At 46.4% G+C, this 24988-nt stretch overlaps 1 protein-coding gene across 1 annotated transcript in view; it reads right to left on the bottom strand.

The window, feature by feature from the left end:
- The window catches only part of LOC142188528 (vomeronasal type-2 receptor 26-like), a 50591-nt gene extending 26425 nt beyond the window's left edge, over positions 1–24166 (bottom strand). Inside the window, exons 1-3 of the mRNA XM_075261863.1 lie at positions 24138–24166; positions 22831–23107; positions 5986–6768 (exon numbers count right to left, since the gene is read on the bottom strand). Of these exons, the coding sequence (XP_075117964.1) occupies positions 5986–6768; positions 22831–23107; positions 24138–24166 (1089 nt within the window). The remainder of the gene's footprint in view (positions 1–5985; positions 6769–22830; positions 23108–24137) is intronic.
- Between the last annotated feature and the right edge of the window lie 822 nt (positions 24167–24988).

The raw sequence follows: 24988 nt of genomic DNA, 5'->3' as shown, positions 1-24988 counted from the left end.
ACCACACGGGGAGGATTAGATATGTGCATCTGCACACAGTACCACACCAACAAGGATTGGATACTTGCATCTAAACACAGTACTACACGGGGAAGGATTAGATACAGCTTTACTCCAGGTATCCATAACAACTGATCACAGGTTTTTCACTGACATCCAAAATGAGATACACATAATCACATGACGCTTATGGACATACACACAAACAACATACAAAATACATCAGTGCAAAATTAGACAATTCTTATGGGGCCACTACACAAACATAAAATGTAATATACCCGTGCGAAGCCGGGTCATCCCTCTAGTATATATATATATATATATATATATATATATATATATATATATATATATATATATATATATATATATGAAAATACAAACAAAATAGGAGGGAAATTGTGTCCGGTTTTCAATTTTATTTTTTTTAATTTAATGACGCATAGTGCTATACAGAAATTTTATAAAATAATTTTTTCTCTCCATTATGGTAATTTTTATTTTGTATGGAGATGTCGGGGGTGGGGACCTTTAATAACAGCATTTTATTGGCGGATTATTTTATTTTTTTAATTATTCTATTTAGATTTTAAAAAAAAAAAAAACTTTATTAAGTTTTTTTTTTTTTTTTTTCAGATTTTGTGCCCATAAGGTCAGAAAAGACCTTTGGGGACATCTGATCACTTTTTTCTTTGTACCAGCCCAAGTTACAGGCTGATTTCCCCTTTAACGTTGGGCTGGTACGTTTAGCCCCAGTTGCAGGAGGAATACAGCCAAGGGTTAGCACTGCACTATGTGGTGGGACACTGTGATCTTTGGTCTTTATGCTGTATAAGGTATGTGGTTGGTGTTAGGATCACATCCTCCATCTTGTATTTTGTCAGCCATCTTGTCCCTATCAAAGATAAGTAGTTTTGTCTCAAAAAGGAATTGGTTAGACTAATTAACATGGAGATGTGATGGGCTGTGTACTATTTAGACTTTAAACAAAAGATCAAAGAAGAGAAACCCTTCTTTAGGTGATAAGGAAATAGAATGATAACACTAATTGTCTGCAAGGAGGATGTGTACACAGGATGTCTATTGAAATGTTAGCCCCCAGACTGGCACCGAACCTTGAGATACACATCTAGAATGACTGTGAGGTATACTGCATTAGGCCTTAACCAATCATGTCAGGCCAACTATGTCCCAATCTGCCTTTGTCTGTATAAAACTACCTCTTTTGTAACAATAAATCAGAACTCACTTAATACAGTGTGTGTGTGTGTGTGTGTGTGTGTGTGTGTGTGTGTGTGTGTGTGTGTGTGTGTGTGTGTGTGTGTGTGTGTGTGTGTGTGTGTGTGTGTGTGTGTGTGTGTGTGTGTGTGTGTGTGTGTGTGTGTGTGTGTGTCTTCTTCAGGCCTGCATATTTAAATTATACCTACTTCAACATACGTCAGGGGTCTTGTGCCCCTAACAGAAATTGTCGCTCAGCGTGAGGGCATCGATGATCGTTTGATGTGCAACCGATAGAATACCAACCCACCCATCAACCAACTTAGGAGACGGGCCCGGAGGACCTCAGATGAATAAAACAGCGCTGTAGGTAAGCCTTTGTTTACCATATAAGTAATCTGAGTTCCCACGTGTCCCGGATCCTGTGTGTTGATGAATGAGGTTAGTGCTGCATGTCTTTTTATAACAATCGATGCCATTTTTATATAGCTCGAAAGAACCAAAAGCATATGTTGTTGTAGCGGGGTGGGAAATGTTATACCTCATTCTTTGTATACTGTCCATGCTGTCATTTGATTGATACATCTGTTATAAAGTGTATAAGGCGGTACAGGAGGGAGAGTCAATCTCTATCCTTATGCCATAGAATTGCGAAAGTACTGAGTGATTGAAAAGTCCTTGTTTGGGAACACTAGCCTCCAGCCGTGCCTGGACGGTCAGGGTCGAATGAGACCTGAGTAGTAGTACTAAGGACTGAGTAGAATCCGCGCAAGTACGTGCAAACATTCAGGTGTGTTTTTGTAAGGGGACACAGACAGAAAGTTGAGTCTGTGGAAACCAAATGAGGTTTTGTCCTGAGCACTACGCCAGAATTTTGCACATTAGAAATTAGTTCGACTGTTTAAGAGTTCCCCTAGAGAAAAGGTCTGTGTGGCCTTAGAACGGTCTGTGTGGCCGTGGAGCAGTCTGTGTGGCCGTGGAGCAGTCTGTGTGGCCCTAGAAAAATCTTTGAGAGGTCTGGGTGGCCTAGAGAAATAGAGGTCTGAGTGGCCCTAGAATTGTGGAAAGGTCTGTGTGGCCCTAGAGAAATTTGTGCAACCCTCTATTGTCTTAATTGCCCTAGAGGAGTGGGAAGCTCACAGCTGAGTGGCCATCAGCTAACATGGGGAAGGGACCCTCTAAGATTTGGTACACCCCATGTGAACTAATAGAAATGAGAGAAGGGAAAGAAGTTACTGCCGAAGTAAAAATGAAAATTTTTAAAAAGAACAAGACTGTTTGATAGTAAATTTTGGGAACCAATGGAGATTAGATCATGCAGGACAGATACAAGAGCATAAGTTACAAAGGGGAATATATGCTCTGATTGAAGAACAGAATGGGAGGAGTGGAGAGTCAGCTAGTATGAAAATCAGCCCAAGGGATAGTTTAAAGAAAGAGCAGTTGGAAAAGGACGTGATAAACTGCTGATAAGATGTTGGATAGTTGGATAAAAATTAAGTAAGGAATGGTTACAGAAATAAGGTATTAAGTGTTTGTATATTTTTCTTAGTGTAAGGAAATGCATAGTGAGCACCCACTCACAGTCCAGCTAAAGGGTTAATGGGGTCTGCATTGTGTTGTTAGCGCCATGTGAGTGATGACTAGATAAAGATATAGGGAGAGTCTGCTGAAGTATATTGTGGCAGACCACTCACCAAGGTAGACTCTGGGTGAAATCAGGTCTAAAATGCTTTGAAAAACACCATGATTGTTGAAGCATTTATGCAAGGAATCACTATGCAAGCACTATGTGGTGGGACACTGTGATCTTTAGTCTTTATGCTGTATAAGGTATGTGGTTGGTGTTAGGATCACATCCTCCATCTTGTATTTTGTCAGCCATCTTGTCCCTATCAAGATAAGTAGTTTTGTCTCACAAAGGAATTGGTTAGACTAATTAACATGGAGACGTTATGGGCTGCGTGCTATTGAGACTTTAAACAAAAGATCAAAGAAGAGAAACCCTTCTTTAGGTGATAAGGAAATAGAATGGTAACACTAATTGTCTCCAAGGAGGATTTGTACACAGAAAGTCTATTGAAATGTTAGCCCCCAGACTGGCACCGAGCCTTGAGATACACATCTAGAATGACTGTGAGGTATATTGCATTAGGCCTTAACCAATCATGTCAGGCCAACTATGTCCCAATCTGCCTTTGTCTGTATAAAACTACCTCTTTTGTAACAATAAATCAGAACTCACTTAATACACTACGCTGTGTGTGTGTGTGTGTGTGTGTGTGTGACTTCTCCAGGCCTGCATATTTAAATTAGATCTACTTCAACATACGTCAGGGGTCTTGTGCCCCTAACATTCGCTTTACAATTGGTGATGTGTTCTTTATTAATGAATATGTGCCATCTCACTTTCCATGTTCATCCTTTTTGTTTAGGTCATCTTTATTGATCCTGGATATGTCTGCTACAATCTTAGGGGCGTGGTGGGGCGGTTTGATGAAAAGGTGCGATGCTTCACTACTGCTGCTGAATTGGGATGAGCACTGTTGTAATGGCCTGAACATATTAATGGACTTTATACCTTCTAATATGACAATATAATCTCTGAGTTACTGCTGAATCCGGATTAATATTGATGAAATGGCCTGAACATAATAACGACCTCCACACAGATGTTGTGATACATTCATTAACGCTACATTCATTAACTTCTATCTAGTTTTATAAGGCTCTTTCTTATGTTTTTAATTGATATTTCTGAACTTCTAGATGTCACGCAGGTGAAGGACATTGCAGACCGAAACGTCCGATTATTGACATCAAATACCACGTGAAAAATTTTTATATTATGGCTATGGGAACATTTTTTGGATGGAATAAAGTTTGTTGAAACAAAACATTTGGAAGTACTATGTCATCATTGACCCATGGTATTTACCGATATCTTCAGGCACCGATTGGGGATTAGATATCCATATAATAAAGGAGTCTGGATCTTTTTTTGTATACTTGGGGTTAACTTGCACGAAGGGTCAAATATAAGAAGAATTCTATGGAAGGTTAAGGGCGGACACTTCCTGACACTTCTTTCATCCCTTAATTAACTTATACTGCATACGTTCTATTCACTAAGATAATCCCGAGTGTTCACTCGGCAGTTTTCCTATCACTATAATAGAATTCCTCTCAGCATAATGAAATGTACACATCCATTAGGACGATTACCATCAATTTAAACTGTGAATGCGGATACCTTCTCCATGTATTTACCTTTCCCCTTTCTCCATTTCAATAGCTGTACCGAGTAATGAATCAACATAAGGTCTGTTCTTAGATTCATTCCGTTCGGCTTACGGTTATTGAACTTAAATATATAGTATGCTTCCTTTTGCAACAAACGTTCTTTTCTATTACCCTCTCTTAAGTTCTCTTTAACCATTTCAATACCAAAGAAACGTAAGGTATCAGTTTTTCCCTTGTGAACTAATGCAAAATGTTATGTGGCACCTGAAACATTTTCTGCTGTAACTTTAGTGCCGTCTCTTAGGTGCTCCAAAATACAAATTTTTAATGCCCTAGACGTACAACCTATATACTCCCTTGCACATTCTATACATTTGATGCAATAAATAACATAGTTACTATGAACACTCGGGATTATCTCAGTGAATAGAACGTATGCAGTATAAGTTAATTAAAGGATCAAAGACTCCATTAGAATAAGGAAAAGGAAAGTATGAGGCAAGTTCAGGATTAGAGATGAGCGAACACTAAAATGTCCGAGGTTCGAAATCCAATTAGAACAGCCGCACACTGTTCGACTGTTTGAACGGATTTCGAATCCCATTATAGTCTATGGGGGGAAATGCTCGTTTCAGGGGTACGCAAAATTCAATAAAATTATACTTACCAAGTCCACGAGTGACGGTCGGGCTGGATTCTCCTTGAAGTCTTCTCCCGGCGCAGCGCTCCCACAGCGTCTTCCGGCTGGAATTCACTCTGCCTAGGCATTGGAGCCTAGGCAGAGCCAACTGCGCATGCGCGGTTGGCTCTGCCCGGCCCGATGCCTGAGCAGAGCTGACTGCGCATGCGAGAGCATGCCCGCGCATGCACAGTCGGCTTTGCCTAGGCCAAATGCCTAGGCAGAGTGAATTCCAGCCGGAAGACGCCGCGGGGACGCAGCGCGGAGAAGACTTCTAAAGGTAAGAGAAGAACCAGCATTGATTGGCAGAATGTATAAAACTTCGAACAGCTAGTAGTTTTCGATCGAGTACGAGTATTTCGAATACCGTAGTATTCGATCAAACACCTACTCGATCGAACACTACTCGCTCATCTCTATTTAGGATAAAACAAGTGATGTTCAATCAGTTCATTATGTTCAGACAGAAAGAAGCAGGAAATAGTATATAAGTCTGACTGCACATATACTTCATTAGGCTATGACTAAGGGGCCAGAGCGCCCAGAAACGCGTCAGCCAGTCAGGATTTTTTAATCACTTTGCTGTGGTTTTGTTCACTTGCACGTTTGTTTTTTGCCTGTATGAAAATGGAATTTAAAGCAATACATTAAAGATGAAGTTTTAAGAAAAAGAGGAGTACGGACCTAATCTCTTCGTATACTATTGGATTGATTGAGCTCTATGAGTCCGGAGCCATTTGGTTGTGCACCCGGGGAACTTATAATATTTACCAACAGAAGCGGTGAGCTAAAAGTTTTCCTTACTCCATTTGTACTTCTTGACATTATTATTATTTCTTTACCTTGTCTATAAATCTTGACATCGGGCGTCCGCTATAAAAACTTTTCTGAAACAGAATCATGTTATGAAGAGCAATAGCCAGGAAAGTCACAGCTGTGTACACATTAGATACGACTCCATCCTGTGGATATATAGATTGGGTCACAAAGTATTCATCAGAACAATATTTCAGTATCATTTTCATCTCGTGGATTCGTATGAGATTATACGTTTCATTTGAGCTGACACAATAAAAGTAGAAAATGTCTTCCAACAATTCATCCTCGGGGTGATCCTTCGGCCTCCAAGAATGTATAAATTTCCAGAGATCGGGTAATGGGGTTGTTACTGGTGAAAAACTCAAACTACAATTTACTAACTTCATGTAGTAAGAGCCTAAGAATGGATGTGCAAACCAGGAGTCGTCCAGGATCAGGGTTTTGTCTTCTATAAACTCATAAGATACTAAAAACTTGAATAACACAGAGAAAGAGCCGTATATTACAATGACCTGGGCTCTGTATTTCTCAATGACCTGACGTTGTTTATCACTTTCCTCCAAAGTGTTTATTCTAACAATAAACTCAATGCAGATTCCATGTCTGGACATCTCTCTGCTGAGCTCCAGCACTTCGGCCTCCGTATTGTCATCCCGGGTTGTTATTATCCCAATCCAGTTCCATTCAAAGTGTTTCAAGCAGAAGACAATAGCCAGATGGTGGTTATGAACATCCTGGGCCATAGTGAAGAATGGCTGCTCCAAATCCTTCTTATTGAACAGTTTATCTTTAATCCCATAGCTTATCTGAAGAAGTCAGAAAACATCCAAAAATGTGACCTTTACCCCTCAAGCCTATAACATACTGTAGTAATATGGTGTGCATGGAAATAACCAATATGCCATCTAGATCAATGTATTCTCCTACAATGTTCAATGGAAGGTAAAGAATTTCTTGAGACAGAATCTATTTATCCTTATCTTTAAAAAATTCTTAGATCTCCATAGTGTTACTGCTGGTTTTAGCCCCCCACCCCCACAACCGATTGATGGCAAATATTTGACTAGGTTTCTCTATTACCATTACTACACCTTTAAAAGAATATATGGGTGGAAGAAGTAGGTGCTCATACCCCAGCTGTATAACCTATGCAGTGTCAAACTACCCCTACACATGTTTCCAGTGCAGTCCCTCAGTGGGGGATGTCTTACCGTTATGGTGCTCTTGCCCTCAGATAACCAGGTTCTGGGGCAGGTGTTTGGCCTTCTATTTGGCTTGATCATTCATAAAGATCCATAAGTGGCCATACAGCTTTTTAAGTTTCCTTCTCTGATTTATATTCAATTTACCCTCCTCACTTTTGTATTAATGGCAGCCGAGTAGTCAATAGCGCATTCTTATCAACAAAGACACTAATTTCCCTTTCAAGACCTTAAATTCTGACTAGGTAACTTCCGTATCATTGAATAAGTCCCCGGTATCCATCTAGAATCCAATGCTAAATCCGGAAAGCTATGGCTCCCCTAGATCTGCTACATCCCAATATACTGTAGACTGTCTTGATGTCACTTTCATAGACTACATTGGTCTTGAATACATAAATGTACAGTCGAGAATTCCTACTCCACTGAATCTTCACTTATTATTGCAGTTCCTCTTGTATTCTATTCTACATGGATGAAAATCTGCTTATGTCTAATCCTAATGGATGCCTCATGGTCACAACCTTATCAGGGGTATACACAGGGATTATTTGTAAAACGAATATGGTTGTATTGACCTTTATGTTCACTCCAGTTTGGTTAAGGACATTCATCTATATAATGGAGCAGCTACAGGGGGTCACAGGAATCACAACTACGACTGGGCCCCTAGTCCAGGGGGCGCTACAGGCTTCCCTTGCCACACTACTGTATTGGGAATTGTATACATAACCTCTCTTCCTACACAGTGCTGATGTGGTGCCCGGCTCTGCAGCTCTTCTGTTATCCTCCCTGCTCCCCTGGCTCCTGCTGTACAGAGAAGAGGATATAGTGAGGACAATAGATGAGATGTACAGCCATGTGCTGCATTAATACTGTGTAGGAAGAGAAGGTAAGTAACTTACTGGTGTGGCCTGGGGAGTATGTAGGATAAAGGGAAGGAGGGAAACATTAGTAGTGGGGGCACTTATATCTATATAGGGGGAATTATTATAGCACCATTACCATTTGGCAGAGATAAGATACGATAAGATAATCCTTTAATAGTCCCACAGTGGGGAAATTTCAGCATGTTACAGCAGCCTAGTAATACAGATACAGGATAATACACAGTAATATAATACAGACATAGTCCATAGCAGCTAAGGAACGGAAGAGAAAGAGGAAGACTTCATGGTCATCGTCATAATCATTAGTTCTCTGTGCGGAGTGATCTTCGCTTGGTCTGATGTAGATTATACAGCCTGGTCGCGGTTGGAAGGAAGGACCTGCGATAGCTCCTTCTCACACTTGGGGTGAAGCAGACGGTCACTTACAGTGCTGCCAAGTCCCATCAAGGTCCCATACATGGGGTGGGATTTGTTCTCCCGCATGGAGGTCACCACAGAAAGTATCCTTCTGTCACCCACCACCTGTACTGGGTGCAAGGAGCTCCCCAGGACAGAGCTGGCCCTCCTGATCAGCCTGTCAAGTCTATTTCTGTCCCTGGTTGATATACTGCTCCCCCAGCAGGCCACACCGAAAAAGATGGCTGAAGCAACCACAGAGTTGAAGAAGGCCCTAAGAAGTGTCCCCTGGACTCCAATGGCCCTAAGAAGTGTTCCCTGGACTCCGAAGGCCTTCAGCCTCCTGAGCAGGTAGAGTCTGCTGTGGCCCTTTCTGTGCATTGCCTCCAGGTGATCAGCCCAGTCTAGTTTATTATTGAGGAGCACGCCCAGATACTTATAGGTCCTTACTAGAGATGAGCGAACAGTGTTCTATCGAACTCATGTTCGATCGGATATTAGGCTGTTCGGCATGTTCGAATCGAATCGAACACCGCGTGGTAAAGTGCGCCATTACTCGATTCCCCTCCCACCTTCCCTGGCGCCTTTTTTGCTCCAATAACAGCGCAGGGTAGGTGGGACAGGAACTACGACACCGGTGACGTTGAAAAAAGTAGGCAAAACCCATTGGCTGCCGAAAACATGTGACCTCTAATTTAAAAGAACAGCGCCGCCCAGCTTCGCGTCATTCTGAGCTTGCAATTCACCGGGGACGGAGGTTTCCGTCCAGTTAGCTAGGGCTTAGATTCTGGGTAGGCAGGGACAGGCTAGGATAGGAAGGAGAAGACAACCAACAGCTCTTGTAAGAGCTAAATTCCAGGGAGAAGCTTGTCAGTGTAACGTGGCACTGACGGGCTCAATCGCCGCAACCCAGCTTTCCCAGGATCCTGAATGGAATACACTGTCAGTGTATTCCCGTATACCCGATATATACCCCGATACCCGTTCCAACGGTGTGCCCCCCCACCTTCACCCCAGAAATACCCTGCAAGTCCCCTAGCAATAGAATTGGGGCTATATACACCCACAATTTTTACTACTGGTATACAGTGCCATTGTCTGACTGGGAATTCAAAGAATATATTGGGAATACAAATACCCTCATTTCTTGCTACTGCCATATAGTGCCAGTTTCTGACTGGTAATTCAAAGAATATATTGGGGTTACGTGCACCCACAATTTTTACTACTGGTATACAGTGCCATTGTCTGACTGGGAATTCAAAGAATATATTGGGAATACAAATACCCTCATTTCTTGCTACTGCCATATAGTGCCAGTGTCTGACTGGGAATTCAAAGAATATATTGGGGTTACGTGCACCCACAATTTTTACTACTGGTATACAGTGCCATTGTCTGACTGGGAATTCAAAGAGTATATTGGGAATACAAATACCCTCATTTCTTGCTACTGCCATATAGTGCCAGTTTCTGACTGGGAATTCAAAGAATATATTGGGGTTACGTGCACCCCCAATTTTTACTACTGGTATACAGTGCCATTGTCTGACTGGGAATTCAAAGAATATATTGGGGTTATAAATACCCTCATTTCTTGCTACTGCCATATAGTGCCAGTTTCTGACTGGTAATTCAAAGAATATATTGGGGTTACGTGCACCCACAATTTTTACTACTGGTATACAGTGCCATTGTCTGACTGGGAATTCAAAGAGTATATTGGGAATACAAATACCCTCATTTCTTGCTACTGCCATATAGTGCCAGTTTCTGACTGGTAATTCAAAGAATATATTGGGGTTACGTGCACCCACAATTTTTACTACTGGTATACAGTGCCATTGTCTGACTGGGAATTCAAAGAGTATATTGGGAATACAAATACCCTCATTTCTTGCTACTGCCATATAGTGCCAGTTTCTGACTGGGAATTCAAAGAATATATTGGGGTTACGTGCACCCACAATTTTTACTACTGGTATACAGTGCCATTGTCTGACTGGGAATTCAAAGAATATATTGGGGTTATAAATACCCTCATTTCTTGCTACTGCCATATAGTGCCAGTTTCTGACTGGGAATTCAAAGAATATATTGGGGTTACGTGCACCCACAATTTTTACTACTGGTATACAGTGCCATTGTCTGACTGGGAATTCAAAGAATATATTGGGAATACAAATACCCTCATTTCTTGCTACTGCCATATAGTGCCAGTGTCTGACTGGTAATTCAAAGAATATATTGGGGTTACGTGCACCCACAATTTTTACTACTGGTATACAGTGCCATTGTCTGACTGGGAATTCAAAGAGTATATTGGGAATACAAATACCCTCATTTCTTGCTACTGCCATATAGTGCCAGTTTCTGACTGGGAATTCAAAGAATATATTGGGGTTACGTGCACCCACAATTTTTACTACTGGTATACAGTGCCAATTTCTAACTAGGAATTCAAAATGCGCAAGGCTCCCGGAAAGGGACGTGGACGAGGCCGTGGGCGAGGTCGGGGGAATGGTTCTGGGGAGCAAGGTAGCAGTGAAGCCACAGGGCGTCCCGTGCCTACTCCTGTGGGGCAGCAAGCATTGCGCCACTCCACAGTGCCAGGGTTGCTTGCCACATTAACTAAACTGCAGGGTACAAACCTTAGTAGGCCCGAGAACCAGGAACAGGTCTTGCAATGGCTGTCAGAGAACGCTTACAGCACATTGTCCAGCAGCCAGTCAGACTCTGCCTCCTCTCCTCCTATTACCCAACAGTCTTGTCTTCCTTCCTCCCAAAATTCCGAAGCTTTACAGAACAATAACCCAAACTGTCCCTGCTCCCCAGAGCTGTTCTCCGCTCCTTTCATTGTCCCTCAACCTGCCTCTCCACGTCACGATTCCACAAACCTAACAGAGGAGCATCTGTGTCCAGATGCTCAAACACTAGAGTCTCCTCCATCTCCGTTCGATTTGGTGGTGGATGACCAGCAACCCACCCTCATCGACGATGATGTGACGCAGTTGCCGTCAGGGCATCCAGTTGACCGGCGCATTGTGCGGGAGGAGGAGATGAGACAGGAGTTGGAAGAGGAAGTGGTGGATGATGAGGACACTGACCCGACCTGGACAGGGGGGATGTCAAGCGGGGAAAGTAGTGTGGATGTTGAGGCAGGTGCAGCACCAAAAAGGGTAGCTAGAGGCAGAGGCAGAGGTCAGCAGCTTAGGCGAAGCCAGGCCACACCCGGAATCTCCCAAGATGTTCCAGTTCGTACCCAGCCCCGAAAAACTCCCACCTCGAGGGCACGTTTCTCGAAGGTGTGGAGTTTTTTCAAGGAATGCGCCGAGGACAGATATAGTGTTGTCTGCACAATTTGCCTCTCGAAATTGATTAGGGGCTCTGAGAAGAGCAACCTGTCCACCACTTCAATGCGCCGTCATTTGGAATCCAAGCACTGGAATCAGTGGCAGGCAGCAACGGCAGGACAAAGGCCGCCTGCCGTTCACGCCACTGCCACTGCCTCTGCCTCTGCCTCTGCCACTGCCACTGCTGACTGTGCTGGCGATGCACTCCAGAGGACGAGCCAGGACACCACTTCATCTGCCTCCGCCACTTTGTTGACTTCTACCTCATCCTCCCCTGGTCCTGTCTTATCTCCTTCTCCTGCACCATCAAAGGCACCATCAGGCGTTTCTTTACAACAACCCACCATCTCTCAGACATTGGAGCGGCGGCAGAAATACACTGCTAACCACCCACACGCGCAAGCCTTGAACGCCAACATCGCTAAACTGCTGGCCCAGGAGATGTTGGCGTTCCGGCTTGTTGAAACTCCCGCCTTCCTGGACCTGATGGCAACTGCGGCACCTCGCTATGCCGTCCATAGCCGTCACTACTTCTCCCGGTGTGCCGTCCCCGCCTTGCACCAGCACGTGTCACTCAACATCAGGCGGGCCCTTAGTTCCGCGCTTTGCACAAAGGTCCACTTGACCACCGACGCGTGGACAAGTGCATGCGGACAGGGACGCTACATTTCACTGACGGCACACTGGGTGAATGTAGTTGAGGCTGGGACTGCTTCCCAAACTGGCCCGGTGTACCTCGTCTCCCCGCCTAACATTCCTGGCAGGGACACGAGAAGAACACCCCCCTCCTCCTCCTCCTCTACCGCCTCCTCCTCCGCCACCGCCTCCTCCTCCGCCACCGCCTCCTCCTCCGCTGTTAGATTGACCCCAGCTACGAGTTGGAAACGTTGCAGCACTGGCGTTGGTAGACGTCAGCAGGCTGTGCTGAAGCTGATCAGCTTGGGGGACAGACAGCACACTGCCTCCGAGGTGAGGGATGCCCTCCTCGATGAGACGGCAATATGGTTTGAGCCGCTGCACCTGGGCCCAGGCATGGTCGTTTGTGATAACGGCCGGAACCTGGTAGCAGCTCTGGAGCTTGCCGGACTCCAACATGTTCCATGCCTGGCCCACGTCTTCAACCTAGTGGTGCAACGTTTCCTAAAGAGCTACCCCAATGTTCCAGAGCTACTGGTGAAAGTGCGGCGCATGTGCGCCCACTTTCGCAAGTCGACAGTAGCCGCTGCTAGCTTAAAATCTCTCCAGCAACGCCTGCATGTGCCACAACACCGGCTTTTGTGCGACGTCCCCACACGCTGGAACTCAACGTTTCAGATGTTGAATAGAGTGGTTGAGCAGCAGAGACCTTTGATGGAATACCAGCTACAAAACCCTAGGGTGCCACAAAGTCAGCTGCCTCAGTTTCACATCCATGAGTGGCCATGGATGAGAGACCTTTGTGACATCCTACGGGTCTTTGAGGAGTCCACAAGGAGGGTGAGCTCTGAGGATGCGATGGTGAGCCTTACAATCCCGCTCTTGTGTGTTCTGAGAGAATCCCTGATTGACATCAGGGATAACTCAGATCACACAGAGGAGTTAGGGATAGCATCCGATCCGTCACAGCTGGAGAGTAGGTCCACACATCTGTCCGCTTCACTGCGTTTAATGGAGGAGGAGGAGGAGGAGGAGGAGGAAGAAGAGTTGTCCGATGATGTGATGGTGATACAGGAGGCTTCCGGGCAACTTCGAATCGTCCCATTGTTGCAGCGCGGATGGGTAGACATGGAGGATGAGGAGGAAATGGAGATTGAACTTTCCGGTGGGGCCAGAGGAGTCATGCCAACTAACACTGTGGCAGACATGGCTGAGTTCATGTTGGGGTGCTTTACAACCGACAAGCGTATTGTCAAAATCATGGAGGACAACCAGTACTGGATCTTTGCTATCCTTGACCCCCGGTATAAAAACAACATCTCGTCTTTTATTCCGGTAGAGGGGAGGGCCAATCGCATCAATGCTTGCCACAGGCAATTGGTGCAGAATATGATGGAGATGTTTCCAGCATGTGACGTTGGCGGCAGGGAGGGCAGTTCCTCCAGTAGGCAACCAAGTTCTCACCGGTCCACACAAACGAGGGGCACACTGTCTAAGGTCTGGGACACCTTGATGGCACCCCCTCGCCAAAGTGCCGCCACGGAGGGTCCTAGTGTCACCAGGCGTGAGAAGTATAGGCGCATGTTGCGGGAATACCTTTCCGACCACAGCCCTGTCCTCTCCGACCCCTCTGCGCCCTACACGTATTGGGTGTCGAAGTTGGACCTGTGGCTTGAACTTGCCCTATATGCCTTGGAGGTGCTGTCCTGTCCTGCCGCCAGCGTCCTATCTGAGAGGGTGTTCAGTGCAGCCGGTGGCATCATCACTGACAAGCGCACCCGTCTGTCAGCTGAGAGTGCCGACCGGCTCACTTTGATAAAAATGAACCACCACTGGATAGAGCCTTCATTTTTGTGCCCACCTGTGTAAAGCACCCCAACATGAAACTCCATGTCTGTACTCAACCTCTCCAATTCCTCCGCATCCTCATACTCATCCACCATAAGCGTTGCACAATTCTGCTAATACTAGGCTCCCTCCAACATGATTTCCCCCAACTCTGCTGGTTAGAGGCTCCCTCCACCCTGATTTCCACCAAATCTGCTGGTTAGAGGCTCCCTCCACCCTGCTTTCCCACAACTCTGCTGGTTAGAGGCTCCTTCCACCATGAATTTGCCCAAACTGGGCTGTTTAGAGGCTCCCTCCACCATGAATTGGTCCAAACTGGGTTTTTTAGAGGCTCCCTCCACCATGAATTGGTCCAAACTGGGCTGGTTAGAGGCTCCCTCCACCATGAATTGGTCCAAACTGGGCTGGTTAGAGGCTCCCTCCACCATGAATTGGTCCAAACTGGGGTGGTTAGAGGCTCCCTCCACCATTAATTGGTCCAAACTGGGCAGGTTAGAGGCTCCCTCCACCATTAATTGGTCCAAACTGGGCTGGTTAGAGGCTCCCTCCACAATTAATTGGTCCAAACTGGGCTAATTAGAGGCTCCCTCCACCATGAATTGGTCCAAACTGGGTTTTTTAGAGGCTCCCTCCACCATGAATTTGCCCAAACTGGGCTGTTTAGAGACTCCCTCCACCATGAATTGGTCCAAACTGGGCTGGTTAGAGGCTCCCTCCACCATGAATTGGTCCAAACTGGGCTGGTTAGAGGCTCCCTCCACCATGAATTTCCCAAAACTTGGCTGTTTAGAGGCTCCCTCCACCATTAATTGGTCCAAACTGGGCTGGTTAGAGGCTCCCTCCACCATGAATTTGCCCAAACTGGGCTGTTTAGAGGCTCCCTCCACCATGAATTTGCCCAAACTGGGCTGGTTAGAGGCTCCCTCCACCATGAATTTCCCAAAACTTGGCTGTTTAGAGGCTCCCTCCACCATTAATTGGTCCAAACTGGGCTGGTTAGAGGCTCCCTCCACCATGAATTTGCCCAAACTGGGCTGTTTAGAGGCTCCCTCCACCATGAATTTGCCCAAACTGGGCTGGTTAGAGGCTCCCTCCACCATGAATTGGTCCAAACTGGGCTGGTTAGAGGCTCCCTCCACCATGAATTTGCCCAAACTGGGCTGTTTAGAGGCTCCCTCCACCATGAATTTGCCCAAACTGGGCTGGTTAGAGGCTCCCTCCACCATGAATTGGTCCAAACGGGTTTTTAGAGGCTCCCTTCACCATGAATTGGTCCAAACTTGGCTGTTTAGAGGCTCCCTCCACCATGAATTGGTCCAAACTGGGGTGGTTAGAGGCTCCCTCCACCATGAATTTGCCCAAACTGGGCTGTTTAGAGGCTCCCTCCACCATGAATTGGTCCAAACTGGGTTTTTTAGAGGCTCCCTCCACCGTGAATTGGTCCAAACTGGGCTGGTTAGAGGCTCCCTCCACCATGAATTGGTCCAAACTGGGGTGGTTAGAGGCTCCCTCCACCATTAATTGGTCCAAACTGGGCTGGTTAGAGGCTCCCTCCACCATTAATTGGTCCAAACTGGGCTGGTTAGAGGCTCCCTCCACCATGAATTTGCCCAAACTGGGCTGGTTAGAGGCTCCCTCCACCATGAATTGGTCCAAACTGGGGTGGTTAGAGGCTCCCTCCACCATTAATTGGTCCAAACTGGGGTTTTTAGAGGCTCCCTCCACCATGAATTGGTCCAAACGGGTTTTTAGAGGCTCCCTTCACCATGAATTGGTCCAAACTTGGCTGTTTAGAGGCTCCCTCCACCATGAATTGGTCCAAACTGGGGTGGTTAGAGGCTCCCTCCACCATTAATTGGTCCAAACTGGGCTGGTTAGAGGCTCCCTCCACAATTAATTGGTCCAAACTGGGCTAATTAGAGGCTCCCTCCACCATGAATTGGTCCAAACTGGGTTTTTTAGAGGCTCCCTCCACCATGAATTTGCCCAAACTGGGCTGTTTAGAGGCTCCCTCCACCATGAATTGGTCCAAACTGGGCTGGTTAGAGGCTCCCTCCACCATGAATTGGTCCAAACTGGGGTTTTTAGAGGCTCCCTCCACCATGAATTGGTCCAAACGGGTTTTTAGAGGCTCCCTTCACCATGAATTGGTCCAAACTTGGCTGTTTAGAGGCTCCCTCCACCATGAATTGGTCCAAACTGGGGTGGTTAGAGTCTCCCTCCACCATGAATTTGCCCAAACTGGGCTGTTTAGAGGCTCCCTCCACCATGAATTGGTCCAAACTGGGTTTTTTAGAGGCTCCCTCCACCATGAATTGGTCCAAACTGGGCTGGTTAGAGGCTCCCTCCACCATGAATTGGTCCAAACTGGGGTGGTTAGAGGCTCCCTCCACCATTAATTGGTCCAAACTGGGCTGGTTAGAGGCTCCCTCCACCATTAATTGGTCCAAACTGGGCTGGTTAGAGGCTCCCTCCACCATGAATTTGCCCAAACTGGGCTGGTTAGAGGCTCCCTCCACCATGAATTGGTCCAAACTGGGGTTTTTAGAGGCTCCCTCCACCATGAATTGGTCCAAACTGGGGTTTTTAGAGTCTCCCTCCACCATGAATTGGTCCAAACTGGGGTTTTTAGAGGCTCCCTCCACCATGAATTTGCCCAAACTCTGCTGGTTAGAGGCTCAATCCACCCTGATTTTCAAAACAAATGTTGGTGCCAACCTCAACTTACTACAAGGGCCAAATTCACTGCTGGTGACAAGCTCTCCTCACTGCAAGTGCCAAATACACATGTTTCAAGGTGTTTTCCTACTGTCAGAGATGTGGTATTGAGTGTGTAAAGTGTGTAGTTGTTAGGCTGTGATGTTGGGGTAATAGAGGGTCTTTGGTGTGTTAGATGCCCCCAGACATGCTTCCCCTGCTGTCCCAGTGTCATTCCAGAGGTGTTGGCATCATTTCCTGGGGTGTCATAGTGGACTTGGTGACCCTCCAGACACGGATTTGGGTTTCCCCCTTAACGAGTATCTGTTCCCCATAGACTATAATGGGGTTCGAAACCCGTTCGAACACACGAACATTGAGCGGCTGTTCGAATCGAATTTCGAACCTCGAACATTTTAGTGTTCGCTCATCTCTAGTCCTTACTATCTCAATACATGTTCCTTGGATCTCCACTGGGGTCGTAGCACCTCTCCATTTACTATAGTCCAACACCATCTCCTTGGTCTTCCCAACATTAATCCTGAGCTGGTTCCGCTGGCACCATTCAACAAAATCCCAGTTTAAGTCTCTGTATTCCCTTTCGTCACCATCAGTGTAAGACCGACTATTGTAGAGACATCGGAGTACTTCTGTAAGTAACAGCTGGAGGAGTTGTGCCTAAAGTCAGCAGTGTACAGTGTGAAGAGAAATGGGGCAAGAACTAGACCTTGTGGTGCCCCCGTACTACTGATCACAGTGTCAGACACACCGTCTTGGGCTCTCACATACTGAGGGCGGTTTGTCAGGTAGTCTAGGATCCAGTTGGACAGGTGGTGGTCCACACTATCAAGGTTCAGCTTTTCTCCCAGTAGCCCTGGCTGAATGGTGTTGAACGCACTGGAGAAGTCAAAGAACATTATGGTTTCTCTAGGTGAGAGAGAGCCCCGTGAAGAAGGTGGATGATGGCGTCATCTACCCCAATGCCCGGCCGATAGGCAAACTGGAGGGGGTCCAGAGCGGGGCTTACTAGGGCGCGTAGGTGTGTCAGGACCAGTCTCTCTAGGACCTTCATCAGGTGAGATGTCAGTGCTACGAGTCAGTAGTCATTGTAGCCCATCGGGTTGGGTTTCTTTGGGACTGGTACCACGCAAGATGTTTTCCACAGTACCACTCCCAGCTTTAGACTCATATTGTACATGTGCATAATGCCACCTAGCTGGTCCCTGCACATTTTAAGAAGTCTTGCGCTTATACCATCAGGTCCTCCGGCCTTGTCTGCTTTAATCTTCTTGATTTCCCTACACACCTGAGATTCCTGCAGGATCAGATAGTCAGATTGCAGTTGACTGCAGGTCAGTGGGGGTTGGGTCTTGGTGTGTGAGGAGAGGGGGGTTGACTGACATGCTGTTGAAGAGAGTGTTGGCTTGGAGTCAAACCTATTGAAGAATAGATTAATCTCGTTAAGTCACTTCCTGTCCCCTACTGTTCGATGACCTGCCTTTTGTTTGTGTCCAGATATAGCATTAAGACTATCCCACACCTCCGAGATTCTACCCTCCCCCATCTGTATAATTGGGGCACTACTAGCTGTAGGGGGCACTAGTACTTATGTGGGGAATGGGCACTATCAGGGACTATTACCTGTGTGGGCAGGCACTGTTACTTGTGTGTTGGGGCTTTTACTTTTTGAGGCGGGCACTGTTAGGGTCTATTAGTTATGAGAAGAGACTATTGTCAATGTGGGGTCGGCAGGAGAGGGACATTATTGCTTTGCTGTATAAATAGGTAGTTTCTAAGAGACCCAGCAATGCAGATAAAATTTGGGCAGGGGCCACATAGTGACTTTTGCCACAACTCCTGTAACACCTTGTGACATTAATGTAAGTGAATTTGTGACAATGATGGTACTGCGTGGGTGACATCCAGTCACAAGGGAATACTTTTTATGTGACTAGAAGTCAAAGTTTTAACATCTCCCAGGTTGCAATGTGGCTGCATTAACTTACAATAGTGGAGTTGCAGATAAAGTCACCATGTAGTCCTGGCTTTAGACAGAGGGCCAGGGGCCAGGGTTGAAGTTGTAAGTGGGGGTGGGGGGCCTAAACTGAGCTTTCGCACCAGGGGTCATGAGTCTTTAGCTACCCCCTTCATTCAGTACAATATCGCTACATTCTAGCAAGACTCTTCAAAGGTTACAATTCACCTGTCAAATACACACACTTATACAAAGACTGGGATAAAGGCACTCATCATACAAATGGAGTAATGTAAAATTACAAAGATTATTAAATATCAAAATACAAGAAATGGAAGGAAAAGCTACCGATAGACAAAAAGGTCAAAGCAGGGGGGAGGCAAGGAAACTGGGTAATATGACAAAAATACCAGTGTTTTCAACACCACTGCACAAATATCAAGATAATGCTAGTAACAATAAGAGAATACAATATAGGATTGTTCCTAGTATGTATGGGTATGTGTTATGGTCAGCAGGGTTTATTAAAAAAAAAACAACTTAAATGAAAACCCCACGGAGCCCTCTGGGCCACTAACTGCAAACCAACCTGGTGTGAACACCGACTAACAGTTCCTGTCACTGCTAGCCAAATTAAAAGGACCAGGTGCGCTCTGTTGAAATTCACAGAGCCCTGTGCAGTCAGAGCAGCCGCACAAATAAACAAGCTGGCTAGCCCGAACTCCAGGACTAGCCAGAGACCAAGTAAACCCTGTGTGCAGTTCCACCCAGCCACCCAGGCAACTACTGCCAAGCCCACTCCCAGTCACCCTGTCTGGGAAGTATTGCTAGCTGCCCCTACAGAGTTGCACCACAAACATACAAGGCAGCATGCTGCCTGACTACCAGTGGCATTGCTAGCTCAGGGGTCTTTTGCTAACTAGGGCAATTCTAATAATATTTCAGGCAGGAACCCAAGCACACACACAACACACATCAATTCAGGTTTTGAATGAGATCATAGAGCGCCGGGCGTCCAGACCAGCCCCCTTATATAGGCAAGGGGCGGTCACCAGCTGCCCAATCCGAGCGTCTATTGGTCGACTCCTATGTCAATCAACCAGTCGACCACGCCCGGCTGTTGCAAGGCAGGTTAACCCTTGCAACCCTGGATTGTGCAGAGGAACAGACAGCGACGCCCATATCATGGCCGCAGTCTCTGCACAATCCTAACACTACCCCCCCCCCCTCCACGGCGCAACGACGCCATGCGTCTCTGGGTCGGAGACGAAAATGGCGAGGAGTGAGCCAGACACGATCCCTTGGGGATAACTCCGTCCCTGACCTATGTCTGATGTCAGCTGTTGCTCTGCTCCTGGCCTGACTCACGGTAGAGTGCACAGGCCATGGAGCCTTGCCATTTAATAAAATATTTGGCAAGTCAGAGGTGTGTACAAGTCTAGTCCCTTTATTCCGCCCAGAAACTGTGCCAACACTCTTAGTGTTCGGTTTTTCCCTAGCTTTCCCTTGCGGGCAAAAACCCTGGCTGGCACCAGATGGCAGGGGACAATGAGACTTTCCTGCAGATTTACGCCTCCTGTTTCTGTGTTGAGGCGGCGTTGCCCTTGGCAACTGCTCAGTGGAGTAGTTTTGAGACCTAGGTACTGGCAGAGTCTTAGTAATATTTAAAGCAAAGATCTCTGCAGGCTGAGGGGCTAAGTCCTAATGTTTTGAAGGCCTTACTGGAGGGACGGCAAGTGGTATAGCCTCCATACACCTTCCCTTGCACTCAGGACTCCACGTATTAATCTCCCCTTGCCTCCAGTCTATGACTGGTGAGTGCCGGCGCAACCATGGGAGACCTAGCATTACTGCATCAGTTAAGCCCTCCAAGATGTGAAAAGAGAGCTTCTCTGTATGCAGTGTTCCACTCCACAGAAGCAACGGTGGCGTCTCAAATCGGATCTGCGGCCGAATCTGAGACCCATCAACCACCGTAATGTTTATGGGGGTCTTAAGAGCTTTTATGGGAATACCATTTTGCTGGGCGAATTTGGCTGACATGAAATTCCCCATGCTTTAGTATTAACCCAACCGTTACCCAGTTTAAAGGCTACTAGAAAACGGACACGATTATGGGACTTTTGTGTACCAAGTAACCCACCCCCGATGGACACTTGGCTAGCTTTCTTTTCCAGTGGGGTCGAGCATTGAGGAGCAATATGCCCTGGCCTGTTGCAACGGTAACAAATTACCCCCTTAATTTTCCTACTCCTGTTGCCACCAGGAGTGGAAACACGGGAGGTGTCCATAGGTTCCGTGGACTCCATAACGGGCGAGACAGAGGTAGATTTTATGACCCCCCCTCTGTGACATAAGATTATGCTCGAGCCCCCGCTCCACTCTCCTATCAGACAACTGTGTATCCACATGAGTAGCTGAATTTATTAGGGCAGAGAGGGAGGTAGAAGGCTTTCGGCCTGCTAGTTCATCCTTAATATTTGAGGACAAACCTTCCCAAAAAATTGCCACCAGTACCTTGTCTGGCCAATCCAGCTCAGATGCCAAGGTTCGAAACTCAATAGCAAAGTCCGCTACTGAGCTCTGGCCTTGCTTTAAACGTAAGAGCTGCGAGGCAAAGGTGGACTGGGGCACTGGGCCATGACACACCAGGCGTAGTGCTTCACACAGCGCGGCTAGTGTAGCCAAGTCCGCTGCGTCCCGTTCTTTTAACGGGGTGACCCAGGCCAATGCTCTCCCAGTGAGCAAGGAAACCACAAAGGCTACTTTAGATTTCTCATCTGGGAAGAGACTGGGACAGGCTTCAATGTATGTTTTACACTGGTGTATGAATCCCCGACATCCCTGCGGCTCACCCGCATACCGCTCCGGAGGCAGGAGAGGACACGGTGACGCTGCAGGGGTCGGCAGACTACCAACCAACTGAGCCATAGCCTGAACTAACCCTTGAGATAGGTCAGAAAAATTAATTGGGGCAGCTGGTGGAGATTGCTGCAAGTGTTGCTCCACCGCGCCCAGGCGTGTGTTCAGACTATTGACAAGACTCGCCAATTGTGAAGACGAAGTCATTATGGCGGCGGGGCTCTGGCTCTATGATACTGTTATGGTCAGCAGGGTTTATTAAAAAAAAACAACTTAAATGAAAACCCCACGGAGCCCTCTGGGCCACTAACTGCAAACCAACCTGGTGTGAACACCGACTAACAGTTCCTGTCACTGCTAGCCAAATTAAAAGGACCAGGTGCGCTCTGTTGAAATTCACAGAGCCCTGTGCAGTCAGAGCAGCCGCACAAATAAACAAGCTGGCTAGCCCGAACTCCAGGACTAGCCAGAGACCAAGTAAACCCTGTGTGCAGTTCCACCCAACCACCCAGGCAACTACTGCCAAGCCCACTCCCAGTCACCCTGTCTGGGAAGTATTGCTAGCTGCCCCTACAGAGTTGCACCACAAACATACAAGGCAGCATGCTGCCTGACTACCAGTGGCATTGCTAGCTCAGGGGTCTTTTGCTAACTAGGGCAATTCTAATAATATTTCAGGCAGGAACCCAAGCGCACACACACAACACACATCAATTCAGGTTTTGAATGAGATCATAGAGCGCCGGGCGTCCAGACCAGCCCCCTTATATAGGCAAGGGGCGGTCACCAGCAAATAGCCCAGCTGCCCAATCCGAGCGTCTATTGGTCGACTCCTATGTCAATCAACCAGTCGACCACGCCCGGCTGTTGCAAGGCAGGTTAACCCTTGCAACCCTGGATTGTGCAGAGGAACAGACAGCGACGCCCATATCATGGCCGCAGTCTCTGCACAATCCTAACAGTATGTTACTTTATGCTATTTAAACACTATATGAGTCGTCAGACTCACCTTGGTGTAGCCGTACAGTTGCAGGATTTGTTCCATCTCAAAGTGATAACCCACAAAACCAGCCACTTCTCCATGTTCCAGGCAGGAATAGTTCGGGACATTCTTATCTGCACCAGACAGAATATGTAGGACGCTTTGTACAGATTTTATTTCATCTTCATGCGCATCATACACATGATAACCCAGAGTGATATTGGGGAGAAGATCTGGATTGTTATTAATCTCGGCGACAGCATAGAGGAAGGCGAGTAATGCAGCGTAGCTCCTTAGGAGAGGTCTGTGAGATTGGGTTGGAAAGCAAAATTATATGATAGTGACTATATGATAAAAGATATAGATTATTCAGTGTTCAACTTTGTCGTGAGACACTGGCCCTTTAAATATGAAGTGTATATAGGGTTAAAAAAAACACCTTTTGCTTTTACTCCACATAAAATAATACATTTCTTCATTATCTAACTCCTACAATAATACTTTTTATCATTTTCTATTGACCTACCTGTATAGGGGCTTGTTTTTTTGTGTACTTGTTTTTTACCAGTTTGGCGTCAAGTAATATATTGATAATTTATATTATCTTACCTTTATGTAATGGAGGGGTTAAAAGAAGGGAAACTCTGAGGTTCTTTAAGCCTAAATACCTTCATACTGTGGCCCCTACCTCCTCACTGTACAATACTCACCTCCTGATACACCAGTGTAAACATCCAGACACTTGTGGCCAAATCCTGAGGAGCAACAAGACTTACATGACAGTGTTACCTGCACCACAAAGAGGGCGCCAGATGGTGACGCAAGACAGGAACACCAAACCCTCAATTATATTCTGCATCTAAGGACACTGACACAATTGGATTACAAGATGGGGAAAGATCTTGGAGTCGCTTCCCTTACAGTATAACACACCTATATGGTGGTCTCTCCCTAAGGAGTGACAATATCCCAGTAACCCTGTCTAAGCCTCTCACCTCTACCAGGTTATAGTCCTCTCTACATCGGGCTGAAGAGATGCAAATACATCGAAACAGCTGTCCTCGATTGAGAGACTATACCTGGTAAAAATCCCAGCGTCATTGCAAAACAAAGGCCTCTTGGAAGGTCGGGCATGACGCAAAAGGGAGCAAACCTTTATTGGGCTATTTCACTGGAATTCTGTCTTCCCAACTACATCAGGGAAGATAGGCTTGCACATTCCAGTGAGCACCCTCTATTGGTTTGTAATATAGAGGCAGCATCTGACTTCCTAATTACATCATCGAAGACAGATTTGCATATTCTTCCCATAGTCTAACATCCTATGAGCCTACATGGTTTGCATGTAGCTGAGGTTGGCCATGGCTCCAGGTTCCAGGTTTATGGCAGGATGTCAGTGTCAGTGACATTTAACACACGAGGAACATATTTTCTTTATTAATATCAGTAAATTACATACTGAATAGTCAATCTGGAGCTTGTGACACATGGTACAGACACGTAACACTCCCTTCTACATAAACCAGTAGAGCATCATGTTTGGAAGGTGACCTGAGCTCCGTGCAGTCACTTTATATGGTTATACATATGGCATTATCTCCCACCTAACAAGGTTACTAATAGAGATGAGCGAACAGTGTTCTATCGAACTCATGTTCGATCGGATATTAGGCTGTTCGGCATGTTCGAATCGAATCGAACACCGCGTGGTAAAGTGCGCCATTACTCGATTCCCCTCCCACCTTCCCTGGCGCCTTTTTTGCTCCAATAACAGCGCAGGGTAGGTGGGACAGGAACTACGACACCGGTGACGTTGAGAAAAGTAGGCAAAACCCATTGGCTGCTGAAAACATGTGACCTCTAATTTAAAAGAACAGCGCCGCCCAGGTTCGCGTCATTCTGAGCTTGCAATTCACCGAGGATGGAGGTTTCCGTCCAGCTAGCTAGGGCTTAGATTCTGGGTAGGCAGGGACAGGCTAGGATAGGAAGGAGAAGACAACCAACAGCTCTTATAAGAGCTAAATTCCAGGGAGAAGCTTGTCAGTGTAACGTGGCACTGACGGGCTCAATCGCCGCAACCCAGCTTTCCCAGGATCCTGAATGGAATACACTGTCAGTGTATTCCCGTATACCCGATATATACCCCGATACCCGTTCCAACGGTGTGCCCCCCCACCTTCACCCC

This window comes from Leptodactylus fuscus, chromosome 1, assembly GCF_031893055.1.
Source record: "Leptodactylus fuscus isolate aLepFus1 chromosome 1, aLepFus1.hap2, whole genome shotgun sequence".
Taxonomy (NCBI): domain Eukaryota; kingdom Metazoa; phylum Chordata; class Amphibia; order Anura; family Leptodactylidae; genus Leptodactylus; species Leptodactylus fuscus.
This window is presented reverse-complemented; position numbering and strand designations above follow the sequence as displayed.